This window comes from Ovis aries, chromosome 3 (genome assembly GCF_016772045.2).
Source record: "Ovis aries strain OAR_USU_Benz2616 breed Rambouillet chromosome 3, ARS-UI_Ramb_v3.0, whole genome shotgun sequence".
In the NCBI taxonomy this organism is placed as follows: domain Eukaryota; kingdom Metazoa; phylum Chordata; class Mammalia; order Artiodactyla; family Bovidae; genus Ovis; species Ovis aries.
The window spans coordinates 162,464,872-162,478,937 of NC_056056.1; the positions used below are offsets into that span (position 1 = coordinate 162,464,872).

At 54.5% G+C, this 14,066-nt stretch overlaps 1 protein-coding gene across 2 annotated transcripts in view; it reads right to left on the reverse strand.

Annotated features, from left to right (window-relative positions):
- LRP1 (LDL receptor related protein 1) overlaps positions 1 to 14,066 on the reverse strand; it is a 79,886-nt gene that overhangs the window by 54,934 nt on the left and 10,886 nt on the right. For both annotated transcript variants that reach the window (XM_027967567.3, XM_027967566.3), the window contains exons 3-6: positions 13,082 to 13,219; positions 10,896 to 11,015; positions 9,032 to 9,160; positions 8,649 to 8,912 (exon numbers count right to left, since the gene is read on the reverse strand). In XM_027967567.3, the coding sequence (XP_027823368.2) occupies positions 8,649 to 8,912; positions 9,032 to 9,160; positions 10,896 to 11,015; positions 13,082 to 13,219 (651 nt within the window). The remainder of the gene's footprint in view (positions 1 to 8,648; positions 8,913 to 9,031; positions 9,161 to 10,895; positions 11,016 to 13,081; positions 13,220 to 14,066) is intronic.

Here is a 14,066-nt window from a genome sequence, read left to right on the forward strand (position 1 = left end):
AACTATCGGCAGTGGCGTATTTTGCCTGGTGTTGTTGGCAATCCTTCACCAACCACGTCTCTCCAAAGACAAGTCTCTGAGTATACTCCTTCGTAGCCCTGATCCCCAGGCCGAGCTCAGGGTGGCACACATGGGCAGCAGGAAATCACTGGCTGGCTGGCTGACTGACAGGTTTCCCAACTCTAGCCCCTGCTTGAATGGGCCCATCTTCCTGCACTTCTGAAAGGCAGTAAGGACAGGTCCACAAGGTCACTCCAGAATTTTTAAAATTTGCTTTTTCTTGGAATAAGAGCACTCAGGCTAATAAAACATCACACATCTCTGCTTTTTATCAACTCTGTATGGTGAGTCGGCTTATCTCACGCCAGTCAGGAGCACCAACCAGAAGCTATACGTGTTTCCTGATTTTTCAAAATGGAAAAGCCAGGCATCCGTCAGTAAATCCAGTCTAAGAGAAGAGAATGTTCAAATACAGGGCCCACGAGATGGAAAAGGGAAGGCCCATCGTGGCAGAAGATTGGGACCAGTGACATGGGTCAGACTTCCTGTTCTCATTTCCATGGCCGATGCTTCTACTTCCCTATTGCTCAATTTCCTCTCTCCTGGGGAGGGTGGAAGGAGTGGGAAATAAGATATAGGGTGGAGAAGAGAGCACAGAGGAGGAGAACCACTAAAGGACTCCGAAGGTAAACTGAGGCATGACTCATAAAGATGGGGAGCTTCAGGAGGGTGGGAATGCGGGAGGAGGGTGCAGGTCAGGTGCCCACACTCAGTCTACATCACAAGGACCTCAGACTCAGGGGTGGCCCAGGGTAGCAGAAGTCCAGGATACAGGAAGTCTGGGGATGGGACCTCTGCTGTCCTCCTGGTGGTGAGACTCCTTCTCTGCAGGACCCACTGGCTCCCATCCATCCATCCACGGCCCTCTCCAACTACTGCTATCAGAGGTGATGCCTCTAGCAAGCTGGGACATCTTCAAGACAGTGACTCCCTAGACCCCTGCCTTGCATTCTACTTCCACCAGTTTCCCCAATAGGCAAAGGAATCTTTGGACCATCTGCCTTTGGCTGAAACTTTTTTTTTTTTACTGGTAACTCCCACTAGCGACAATCAACCCAGTAAGGACTTCAATTCTTGCACAGCTACAGGTATAATGACTAGGCTTTCTGCTAATCCTCCCCCTTCCCCACAGGGATTCAGGGGCTGTTTCTTAACAGAGGATGGGGGTTGCGGGGCCAAGGGAACGGGAACATGGCTCCCAAGGAACTTGGCCAGGCCCTGACACTGACTCACAGTCACAGGACTTAAGCTGAGGGAGGAAGGGAAAGAGCCAATTTGAGACTTTCATCAAACTAGTTTCCTCTTCAGGTCCCCCCTGTTGCACCCCACCCCAAGACAACTGGAAGGAGAAGTCACAGGCATGAGCTGTTACCCCGTGAGTGCTCAGGTGCCCCTAAACCCAGCCACTGTCTCCTCTGCGCCCAGTACTGTCCCGTCCTAACAAGGGCAGAGAGAAGGGGCTCATGGGTCCCAGGCCAGGGCAGGGGTTAGGCGAGCAAATGACCCCACACTGTTATCTTGGAGAAAGCAGATGAAAATGAAGGCTGCTGGGTCGCATCCAGAGGAAACCAAGGTCCCAAGTCAGGGTGAGGGGGGACCTGCCACAGTTCCAGGCAGCCAGCAACGTGGCTGAAAGGCAAACAGATTAAAAGGCAAACTTGGTGGGCACAGTGGGGGTCTGGGGGCTGCTGGCATGTAGATGGACCTTCTCATTCGAAGCTGTTTCCCCAGCACCAGCTGGTGCAACTGCGTTCTTCTCTCCAACTTCCTGAGGCTTCCCTGAGTCACTGCCCAGCTTCAAGGCTGGCAATACACTGCCCCTGCTCCCCCATGTGCCCTTCCCTCAGCAAGAGGGGAGGAGGAAGAAACCTGAAGGGATCTGATGCCCCCGTTTCGGATGGAGCTCCACATCCTCTCCTCCAGACCCAGAATGTGCTGACCTTCGGGCCTCCCTCCTGGCCTGGGTTCCTTGCCAATTCCGGGAAGGAAGGCAGAAGGGATTGTCCTCGCTCTCTGATATTCACCCTTGGCTGGTCCCCCCTTCCACCTCCCAAAGGCCAGGCAAGGCCCCGCTCAGCAGGCCGGTGAGGACTTGGCAAGAACAGGAGTCCCCAGCCTAGCCTAGGCTCCCCTTTGGTATTTTTGCAGCTGGAGACTATTAGTTGCAAGCAAAAATCCTTTGTTATCCAACCCCCCTCCATCACATTATTTTCCTTTCTTCTCAAGTCCAAACTCCTCTGCCCACCACACTACATATACTCACAAACAGGCACACACATACACACACGCTTGGCCACTCTTCCCAATCCAAGCGTAAGGAGATGGGCTCAAATGGGCACCTTCCCTCCGAAGACGGTGCTGGACTGTTGCCCCCTGTCCCGGGGCACAGAGGGGACATGTGGAGTCCCCTGTCCCATGGCATGTAGGGGACAAATGCAGTCCTGGGCTTTGGCCTAGAGGACCTCACATTCTGGTCCCACACACCCAGAGAGCAGCTGTCCCCTCGTGGGCCATCCTTCTCAGGACCGATCCACTTCAGAGACCTTCCAGAAGGCCCCTAGCCAAAGACCCCAAATCCTGAAGACAGGAGAATCTCAGGTAAACCCTAGGGGAGGGATGCTGTGTGGTGGTGGGAGGAGTCTGGGGCTGGTCTGAGAGCTGAGGGGCCGGCGGCTGGTAAGCTGGGAGGGTGATGAGACAGAGGAGAGACCACAGCCTGTCAGTGACGTTGCAAAGGACTTTCAGTTCCAGGCCCCGGAATAGACCTGGGGTGTGTGTATGAATGCTCAGGCCTCCCTGAGACCCCGCCCCGATGCTCAGCACTCTGTACTCCCCACAACTCCAGCTTTTCTCAACGTCTCCATCCTTCACATCATTCAAGAAGCATCTCCCTAAACAGTGGCTGCTTTTCCAGAAACACCACCACCCATCTCATTCCTATGAAGACCCTAGCTTCAGCCACAGGATTTAAGACACTCTTCCTACAGTGATCCTGGGGAAGAAAGAGAGCCTCTATGCCTTGGGGAAAATATCCCCCAACACATCCACACACCTGGAGATTGCAAATAGAGTACAAGGTCCCTGGACAAGGAAGGAAAACCACACTTCCAGCTTAACCACACCCCGAGGAACACACGGACTTCTGGGCCTTGTTCCAGGAAACTCTCCCACCACTCTGCTGCACCCTGGGCCCAGCCAGGCTCCAGACACTGACAACCCAGCCCAGGTTTGAATCCTGGTTCTGTCACCTTCCCACTGTGGAACTATGGGCAAGTTACTTGATGTCTCTGAGTCTCAGTCTGCTGATCTGGAAAATGGGATGATGCCATTAATAGCACTCAGCACAGGGTTTGGCATGTGATAAACGCTCTACTAACGGGAGCTGCCGTTCACACCATCCCCTGATCCTCCCCACCCCCCAACCCCATCCTTCCTGCCTTTTCCATCTGTGCCTTCAGCCAGAGCCATGTGGCCTCCTGACTAAAGGTGGGCAGTTTGGGGCTGACGCCTACTATTCATCAAGACAGTTCAGGCCCCCAGGAGGAAGATCTCTGTGTGGCAGGCCTTCAGAAGCCCCAGGAGTTCCTCTTATCACAGCCTGTTTACCTGATGACAAATACCATGAGGGCAGGGCACTGTCTTTCATTTTGTGCCCAGTGCCCGACACACATGTACTGATTCATTCAACAAATATTTGGCGAGTACTGAGTGCTCATGCTGTTGTCCCAGTGCTGGGACATCAGTTTTTCCCTTCCCTGCTTCTTCCAGAATCCTCCTTCTCTGGCCTGAGGATGCCCAAGACAGACAACCTTCCTGCTTGTCAGAGCTACTCTGGTGTCTCACCCAGGGGCTGGGAGAGATGCTCGGGGGTCAGGGCCCTCACAGGTAGGGAGGAGACCACTGGGCGGGCCTGGCAGAAGCTTTGCTAAACAGCGTGTCTGCATGCTCCTGTTTCCTGCTGGGTCCTGACTTCAGCTTTTCTCGTTCCACCAGCAGGTCTGGGGATCAGCCACGTGGGGTCAGCTCTACCCCCTGGGGCTCCCTCCCTGCCCCGTGTATGCTTCCAGCCCCACTGTCCTCCTCTGCCTGGCCCAGGCCCACACAGGCTCAGTCCTGGGTCCCGGGGTGAGAACACTCGGACTCTGAAGCTCCGATTCAAAGTCAGAACCAGGGTCTTCCCACTATTGAGAAATGCTGGCTGGGCTCTAAAATGCATCTCTCTTGCTTAAGTTACTTCCTTTGGCTTGAAAACAGGGAGGGGGTTGTTGGGAGCAGGCTGGGTGGAGAGGCAGCTTCAAGGAGACAGCGGGGGAGGAGAGCCCTGGGCTGGAGCCGCGCCGGGAGACGCAGGGCCGGCCCTGCCTGGCCAGGAAGAGGAGCAAAGGGCCATTAAATGTGAGGAAACTGGAAAGGGGAATGGGAAGCAAAAGCATCAGGATGTGGGGAGCTTGAGGCCAATGAGTGGGCTGGCGAGAGCCCCTTGATATTCTGATACCCGGCAGGTGGGAAAGGCCAAAGAAGCCAGTTGCCGGCTTTCCTCTGTGACACTGAAGGGTTCTGTAGGCTGGGGTGGGGGCTGAGAGGGTCGGGGTAACCCGCTCCGTGGGAGGGTGGCTCCCCTGCCAGCCGGGAGGCCAGCTCATCAGACTCAGAGGATCAACTCTCTCTCTCTGCCCCTCCTCTAGACAAATCACTGCCCTATTTCCTGTTGTGATTTTAAACACACACACACACACATACACGCACGCACGCACACATGTGAGGGAGGGAAAAGTGAAGTTGGCCAGCTGGACTTAGGGACCCATTTCGCAACCTCACAGCCTGCAGCCTAGGAGGCCTTTTCTAGGCCTCCCAGCCAACCTCTTCTTTCCCTGTGCAGCAGGGTACCGGGGAGAAACCTGAGGACCTCTGAGGGCACCTCTGGAGCATCCCCCCATACACAGCTCCAGATAAAGTGACTGCAGCAAATCTCATTTCCCTCAAGGCCTCTGTTGGCAACCTCAGAACCTCCTCTCAGCATGCACACACATCCTCCCAGGACCCCAGTTCTGAGGACTGTGCCCATTCTTTCTACAGTGGAAACATCCTGGTAGCCCAGGCCAGAGGAGCAAAGCCAAGGTCACTCAGGGCTGCGGTGGGTGGGGGAGTTCGTACGCTTGACCTCTAGCCCTGCCCAGGGGCAGCCCTGCAGGGGGCTGGACAGGACCTGAGGTTCCTTCAGAGGGTGGTCAGAGGTGGGGTGGGAGGGTGGGCAGGCCAGGACTGCTGACCTCTCAGGGCCTCGGTCTTTGGTCTCTCATTCCCAAAATGCTTGATGTGTTTATGCACAGCTTGCTCTACCATTTATCTACCATTTCTTTATATCCACTCACTTTTCTCATCTTGCTGCGTCTTAAACAATCTATGAAATCAGAGATTTGATTTGCCAGTTGTAGGAGTTTCCTAATAGGTATTAAAAAATAACATAACTATTAATATAATAGTAAAAAAACGCCATGTCCACACACAGCCTAAACATGAAGGCATTCCCACTTGGGGAAAGTGTTAGTCACTCACTCATGTCCAGCTCCTTGCGACCCTCTGGACTGTAGCCTGCCAGGCTCCTCTGTCCATGGAATTCTCCAGGCTAAACTACTGGAGTGGGTTGCCATTTCCTTCTCCAGGCCCACTTAGGGAAAGGCAGTCGTAAACCCTGAGTGGGAGCAGGGGGCCCAGGGTCTTCCCTGAGGATCTCCTGGCTCTCCCCATCACGTTGTCCAGTCATGGGATCAGAGTCCTCAGAAGCCTGACCATCCTGCCACGCATGGCAGGGGAGGATGGGCCCTGGGGTTACATTCCAGGAGGGAGGGAAAGAGATGAACACTGAGTCCCCAAGACCCAGCTCCCACCCAGGCCAATGAAAGACACAGGCTGGGGAAGGAAGGGCTGGCAGCCCGGCATGTTAAGGTAGCAAAGTGCTCACATGCACACACACACCTGTCAGGACGAGTGAGGACATGGGCAGTGGATCTCTTCCCACTTGAGCAGAAACGGATGGAAGGGCCTGGGCTCAGACAGGAAACAGCAGGACCTCAATCCTAAGCCTGTTCCACAGAGCCTTGCATGGAGCTGTGCTGACCACTGCAGGGCCCGGGTGGGGCCCTTCAAGGGCTCAGGACTCAGAGCAGGTCTGGCTCACATATACGCCCCAGGACCCATGTGAAACAAGCTCACTTCCTGGCCTCCTTCCTTCTTTCTATTCTATTTCTGTTTCCAGAGTTTTCTCCAGGGCAGTCTCCCCCCTGTGCTGCCTTCTTCCCACACCAGCAGGCAGGCTTCTCTCAGCCCCTGGGCTCTGGGCTCCAGCACCTCTCCCTTGTCAGGCTCCTTCCTCCCACGTGGGGCTCAGCCCGGGGGCCCGATGGAGGTCACGGTCAGCCAAGAATGGCATGATTGCAGGGAGGGCTCCCCCGGAGGGCCGAGAGAAAGCAGGAGAAAGCAGCAGCCTTCTTCTTCCTGCCCCTGGGGGAGCTAATTACAGGCCAGCAGCCCCCCTGCACAGGTGAGTGCCTGGGGCCAGCCACGCTTGCTCTAGCTGGCACTTGGGCAGGCCATCAGCCTCTCCTGGGAAGGGGGATGAGCTGGGGGTGGGGGAGGGTGCTGGGGAGAGACACTTCCGACATCCTCAGCTCAGGGCCCATAATTAGTTTGTGGGATGAGAGCAAAACAACCATCTTCAGGGTGACAGCCAGACAGTCAGGCGGCATGGGCGGTGGCAGGGCCGAAGGAAGGGACAGAGGCCGGGGCGAGAGGAACCCATTCATTCACCCCGGTAGCATTTCTCCCCAGAACCTTCTGGTCTTTTCTGGCCTCCTGGACTCTGCCCCAGAGGGGCCCAACGAATCTAGCAGACTCTGAAGCTAACACTCTCTGTTTGCCAAGGGAAGGGTACCCGCCTGAGGTTATTTCCTGCTTCTCCTGGGGAGGAAGGCACGAGAGGAGCCAGGTCAGAGCAAGAGCAGAGAAGGTTCCCATGAGGGCATCCCCACCAGGCCACCTACCCACCAGCCCATCAGCGCATCGTCCGCCCTGAGGCAGGGCCAGGGAGGGAAGGGCTGGAGCTGTTTGCCCAGACAGGCCTGATGGGTGGGGCTACTGACAGGGAACAGGAGAGGGCAGCTGTCTCATGGGGTCTTGCCCTAATCCCACCCCACCTACCATGGGGTTCCTGAGCTGCCTGCCCCTCAAGAGCTCTGCTGGCCAGGTGTTGGTTGAGCCCCCAGCCCAGCACTCCAAGGATGACAGGTCTATCACAGGCAGGCTTTGGTCACCAACAGCCCAAGGACCCGCCCTGGGATGCTGTGGAGGGGCTGTGGCTGAGCTGTGGACCATTCGATGAGGCCACAGGGGAGGGGGGCTCTCAGAGGAACTCCTGTTCCCACCAGAACTGAGCCCTTGGGTCCTCCTGGGATTTCTGTGCAGATCATCAGGTAGGGACCCATGGAAGAAACTTCAAGATCTTCTGAACAGGCCCCACCCAGTTCACCATCCTAAACCTCCTGCATGGCCTCTAGTGACTTCTGGCTTTCACTTCAATTTGTCTGATCTTGCCAGACAAGCTCAAGCCCACTATGCAGATTAGGAAACCAAAGCTTGAGAGAGGGAGTTCTGGTTTACTCAAGGTCACACACAGATCAAGTTACCCTCTCTCCCAGGGGGTCAGATCAACCACAGGCCAGACCTCCCCTCAGCCCTGTGGTGCATTTCCTGGAGATGTGATGACGCAAAGGTTTTGTTTGTTCATGTAGCATCTGAGATGAGCAATGACGCAAAGGTTTTGTTTGTTCATGTAGCATCTGAGATGAGCAGAAGTGCTCGAGGCACCGGACCTCTGCCCTGGCCCTGTCCCCAGCCACACCCCACCTTCCACCTCTGAGGCATCAGCGTACAGCCTGGGGTGGGAGATCAAAGGGGAACATCCAGGATATCTGAGAGCATTCCTGGTGGGGTCATTCCTGGCACAGAGCCTGTCTGCCAAAAACAGCCTCAGGACCCCCACAGCCACGCTGCGGCAGGGAGTCAGTTCTGGCAATGCCCTCAAGGGAAATGACAGACACGGAGATGGACCCAGCTTGGCCCCGACTCCTCTGCCCTCAGCCACAACTTAGCAAGGCTCCTCTGGCTCCAGGCCCCTTCTTTCCCTTGCTGTGGCTCCCGCCATGTGGGAAAACCCCTCTGTGGACAAATCAACACTCTTCTCTCTGAAAAGGGACAGTCCCTGGTCTCTGGAGGTTGACCAGACATTGTCCTCTCGGGCACTTCTCCTAGGAGGCCCTTCTCTGCCCTGGGCCAGAAATGCTGGAGCCATCAGAGGCTCAGCTCAGAGAGAGGAGAGGAAGCATGGACATAGCTCTGCCCCAGGTCCAAACAAACGTTGCCACATTCAACTCGCTGCCTCGGCCTCAGTCGGGGGCTTTTGTCTAGGCTCCTGGACCAGTCAGGGGTCATCCCGTCCATCCACTCCCCCGACCCAGCTTGTCCCAGACAGGCTTTGCCTCGCCCATCTCCCCCACCCTCGCCGGCTCCATGTGCTGGAGCAGGTGACTCACGGTGCAGGCTGAGGGAGATGTTGATGGTGTACTCATCCACGAAACCCTTCAGGCCGGGCATGCGGGCGCACTTGAGCTGTGTCTGGGCAGCGCTGTCACCAACGTGCACCCAGCACACCGTCTCGTTGGCGTAGCTGAAGTCCATGGCTGTGGTCTGCCGTGTGCTAGTGGGCGTGATGGTGGAAACCTGGGCCCCACTCAGGTACGTGGCCAGGATGTTCTGTGAGTTGGCAATCAGCAGCACAGGGGGCCGGTCAACCGGCTCTGGAGACACAGGAGAGAAGGGTCAGGGCAGCAAGCGGCCCTGCAGCGCTCTGGCCTCTCCCCGTCAGGGAACGACACTGTGGGTGCCTAGCTATACGGTCGCAGGTAAGCCCACCTACCATTCTTGGCCTTGCAGGAGCGGTTGTCTGGCTGCAGCAGGTACCCTTCCACACAGCCACACGTGAAGGAACCGTCTGTGTTGGTGCACAGCTGGCTGCAGGTGCCATACACTGAGCACTCGTCGAAGTCTGCCGGGAAAAGGCGAGAGCGTGGTCATTTCCAGCATGCCGAGGGCAGGGAAGGGAGTGCCCTCAGACAACACCTGGGGTGTGTCCATCCCTATGGCTACTTCGGAGAACAGTTTGACAGAATCTACTGCAACAAGAAATGTGGAAACATTACCACCTAGCAAGTCCAGACCTGGGATCCACCCTAGAGACGTATCTACACCCGTGCTTATCATCCATTCATTCAGAAAATATTTCTGCAATGTGCCAGGTACAGTCTTAGGCTCAGGCGACACATCAGCAAAAAAAATAGATTCAAACTGCTGCCCTTTTAAAACTTAAGTTCCGGGATCTCCCTGGTGGTCCAGTGGTGAAGAATCTGCTCTGCAATGCAGGGGACGTGGGTTCAATCCCTGGTCAGGGAACTAAGATCCCCCAAGCCATGGGGCAACAAAGTCCGTGTCCCACAACTGAGACCCAATGCAGCCAAATAAATGAATAAATAAATATTCTTTAAAGAACTTAAATTCTGATAATAAACGAAATGTTGCTATTATAATAATAAACAAAATAAAAAGGCAAATGACATGTTAGAGGAGTTAGTGCGATGGGAAGTAGCTGGTGCTATGAAAAAATACTAAGCAGAGAAAGGGGACAGAGAATGCAGGCAGTGGGGATGGGATTTTAGGGCTGTAAGGAGAATCTCACTGAGAAGGCCACATTTGTGCCGAGACCAAAAGGAGGTACATTTAAAACAGAAAAGTTTGCATTGTTTGTAACAGAGAGAAACCGGGAACATCTTACTCATCCAAAGGGAGATGGCCAAGTGAACTGTGGTAATAGTCATACATCACCGTGGTTTTTAAAAGAATGGGGTAGATCTCTACACATTAACATGGAAAAATCTCTAGAACACAGTGGGTGAAAAAACTGGAAAACAAATATGTACAGTATGTGCGTGTGTGCTAAGTCGCTTCAGTCATGGCTGACTCTTTGCCACCCCATGGACAGTAGACCCCCAGGCTCCCCTGTCCATGGGATTCTCCAGGCAAGAAAACTGGAGTGGGTTGCCATGCCCTCCTCCAGGGGATCTTCCCAACCCAGAGATCAAACCCATGTCTCTTAACGTCTCCAGCATTGGCAGGCAGGTTCTTTACTACTAGGCCACCTGGGAAGCCATATACAGTATGATATTTATGTAAACAAGATCACATGCACATAAACAGTACTTTCTATTAGATTTGGTGAATACATGTATACCTGGATAGAAAAAGGCCTGGACAGAGAAGTAGCACACTGTTAACAAGAGCTGATTTCCAGAGAGATGGGGAAGGGGCCGTAACTAAAGAGGCTTTGTTAACGGGGACTTTGGTTTTGTCTGTAATGCTTTAAACCTTTTTTAACAAGAAAACTCACATATGACCTATATATATATATTTTTTGGCTGTGCTGTATGGCATGGGGGAATCTCAGGTCCCCTACCAGGGATCAAACCCATGCCCCCTGCATTGGAAGTACATCTTAACCACTGGACCACCAGGGAAGTCCTTGACCTTGACCTATATAATTTTTAAGATGAGTTTTGAAAAGTCTGGGGGAAGCAAGTGGTTAGGGCCCACAGTCACGCCCTGCAGCTGTAAGGCGTGTGGTAGACCCACCTCCTGTCTTGCACCTTTCAAGCTTTCTCCTCCCCAGCCTAGCCCACTGACCCCCCAGCACGTCCTGAACCCCAGTATGTGCACGTGCGCACGCTTACCTTTGCAGGTCTTGCCGTCTGCCTGTAGTTGAAAGCTGGTGTTGCAGTAGCAGGCGGGCCCGTTGAGTGTGGGGACACAGTGGTGCTGGCAGCCCAGATGGGAACACTGTCCTCGTTGCTCTGTGGGCGGGGGTGGGGGGTGGTGGGCAGGTGACACATGCTCAGGCCCCCAGATCTGGCAATCATACCCAGACAGCAACCTTCCCTCAACCCCAGTAACCACTTCCCAGGCCTGCAGGGTCAGAGATGAAGTGGCTTAGGAAGCATCAAGTACATTTTGTAAGCGAGGAAACTGAGACTGATGAGGGTATAAGACAGGTCCAAGGTCGCATCGCCAACTGTGGCTCAGAATCTGCATCTTCCGGCTCTGGCTGCCCTGACCCGCTCCTTTCCTAGTTTGCTGGTCAATAGCACGTGGGGACTAACTCTGAGCCCCTTCACATGCCTCCTGCCTGTAGCGCCCGAGGACTGCAATTTTGGCTTTGGGGCTGAAGGGGAAGTGCTGGCAGGGAATCGAGTCTTGCCACGCAGGACCCCAGGTCTGGTCTGGAAGCACGCCTGCAACCCAGCCCTGGTGTCCGAGAGGGCCCAGAGAGAAGGCCCGAGACCCAGGTAGAGGACAGGAGAAAGAGAAGCAAACCTGGCTCCCCCGGGATCTTTCTCTAATCTTCCTCCTGCCTCTGACCCACTTCCAAAGGGGAGACAGAAGGGAATGAAGCAGGAGGGGGAAGAGGTGGGGGAGCAGCTACCTCCCCAGACCAGCGACCCAATTAATGGCCTTGCGTGGGGCCAGGCAGCCTGGCCACAAAGACCCCTTTGTCCAGTTGCCTCACACCCCTGCTCCCCGCCTCCCACCTAGGAGAGAGCGCTGCCCAAGATGCTAAGACGTTTAGAGGCGCTAAGCCTGCCAGGAGGTGCAAAGATGGGGAGCCAGGCCCTGGTTAGCCTTTCTCCTCCCCACCTCTGTCCCAGAGCCTGAAGGTGCTTCCCCAGTCCAGCCTTGCCCCCCAAAGAGGGGAAGTAGTGTTTGTTTCTGGAAAATCTAGAAAAGAGGTTCTCTTCTGGATATGGGGTAGAAGGATGAGGAGGTCCAGCTTCTGTAGTATCAGAGAAGGAAGTTCAAGCCCTAGGTTTCCTATGTTCTTGGTTGTTTGTCATGCTGACCTTGTATGCAAAAGCAGGCGAACTTGAACACATACTGTCCGATAAGATGGGACGTGCGTGGTAATTGAAGTCAGCCCCCTGGGCCCACATTCTACATCCCATTCCAGGAGCTTCTGACAAAAACATGCAGACTCAACCAAAGGAAAAGGATAAAAATCTTCCACAAACTCCCTGCCCTCAGTGAACAGGATCCAGATGTGTCTCTTCCCACAGGCAGATGTTTTCTGACACGCGTTATAGACACAGGACAGGGTCTCCACCCCCAGGGGCTTGCCTAGGGCCTCACAAAGCCAGCTTCCTGTTCCAGGCCCAGACCTTGAGGGCGGTAGAAGTTCCTATTCCCTGAGGTGCAGGCCTGAGCTTCCTCCCCCTCCAACCCCCATCCTCGGGAATCTCTCCCATCCTCAGGAGAGATCCAGACTCCCCCTGGGACAGAAGGGTCTCTAGAGGAAGACCTGCGGAGCTGGTGGACCTGAGATGCAGGTGGGAAGAAGTCTGACCTACTGTCTTAAAGTTCCCTCCTCAGTTGGGGGGTCGGAGGAGGAACCCTTCCCATGAAGCAGCTTCCAAGAGCCTCAAAGACCTGCCCTTCCCAGGGGATGACTTCGGGGGCCCTGGCAGGGGAGGCAGGCAACAAAGCTCCAGACCTCCCCCCTTCCCGGGCCCTGCTTCAGTGACAGCATCTGCTTGTCTCTGCTGCTCATACTCAGGTTCCCTATAAGAAACCGTGCGAAGAAACAACCCCACTGTTTACAAAACTGAAGAAGTATGAACATGCTGACCTAGTAGAGAGCTCTCGTTTCACAGGTGGGAAACGGGGGACTGAAGAGGGGTAGTGACACGTGTTAGCACACACAGCCAGAGACGTGCCCGGGGCACAGGGCAGCAGGTCAGGCCTCGTGCCCTTTGCAGTCCAAGGACAGTGTGCAGACAGTGCTCAGCAGCAGGCCTTCAGACCCATCAGGTGCCCGGCGGAGAACTCACAGCATCCACCTGGGAGAGCAGAGGTGAAGAGCCCTTACCTCGGCAGTGGGGCCCCTCGTCCGAGCCGTCTGCGCAGTCCTGGACCCCGTTGCAGAGGCGGGACATGAGAATACACAGCTCGGTGCCAAGGCAGTTGTGCTCGTTCGGCTGACATCGCTGGGCCTTACTCTGCGGACCTGGGGGCAGACGGAAAGGTCGCTGTGGGCATGCTGGCTACAGAGGCTGTCTGGCCAGCTACTCACTGAGGGAGGGGCTGGGACTGGGGTTTCAGGCACCTGCAATTTTTAGATCTCAGGAGGCCTAGGGCCTGTGTTAGACTCTTCAACCTTGGGCTCATCTATGCTACTCCCCATAGTAGCCACACCTGGGATCCGCCAGGTGGAGGGGATAACTAGGTTTCAGCAAAGAATCCACTACCCAGATGCCCCATGCTGTGGACCCCGAGGCTTCCACATTCTACACCAGGAGACAAAGCACCCTTCCTTCCCATAACATCCTGGGTCATAGAGCCTGGGCGGAGAGCTGGACCAAGTCTTCTAGAAATGCACTTTACAATATGAAGCATCATACATGGCTATTCAGCACTTGAAATGTGACCACTTCCAACTGGAAGTATAAAATGCGCACTGGCAAAAACAAACAAACAAAAAACCATTATAGCTCCCTGGCGGTCCAGTGGTTAGGGCTCTTTCACTGCAGTAGCTCCAGGTTCAGTCCCTGGTTGGGGAAATGTCATCCCACAAGGTGTGTGGAGGGGCCATAAGTAAATAAAATGTACACTGGTTTTTGAAGACTTAATACCACAGCCACAAAAAAGAATGCAAAAGGCCTCAATACTTTTATACGAAAAAATATGCTGAAATGATAATACTTTGTACACACTGAGTAAAATAAAGTTAAAATTAATTTCATCTGATTATTTTGATCTTTTTTTTTTTTTTTTTTAAAGTAGATGCTTATTTTTTTAGCCACATCCTATAGCATGTGGGATCTTAGTTCCGCAACCATGGATTGAACCCATAT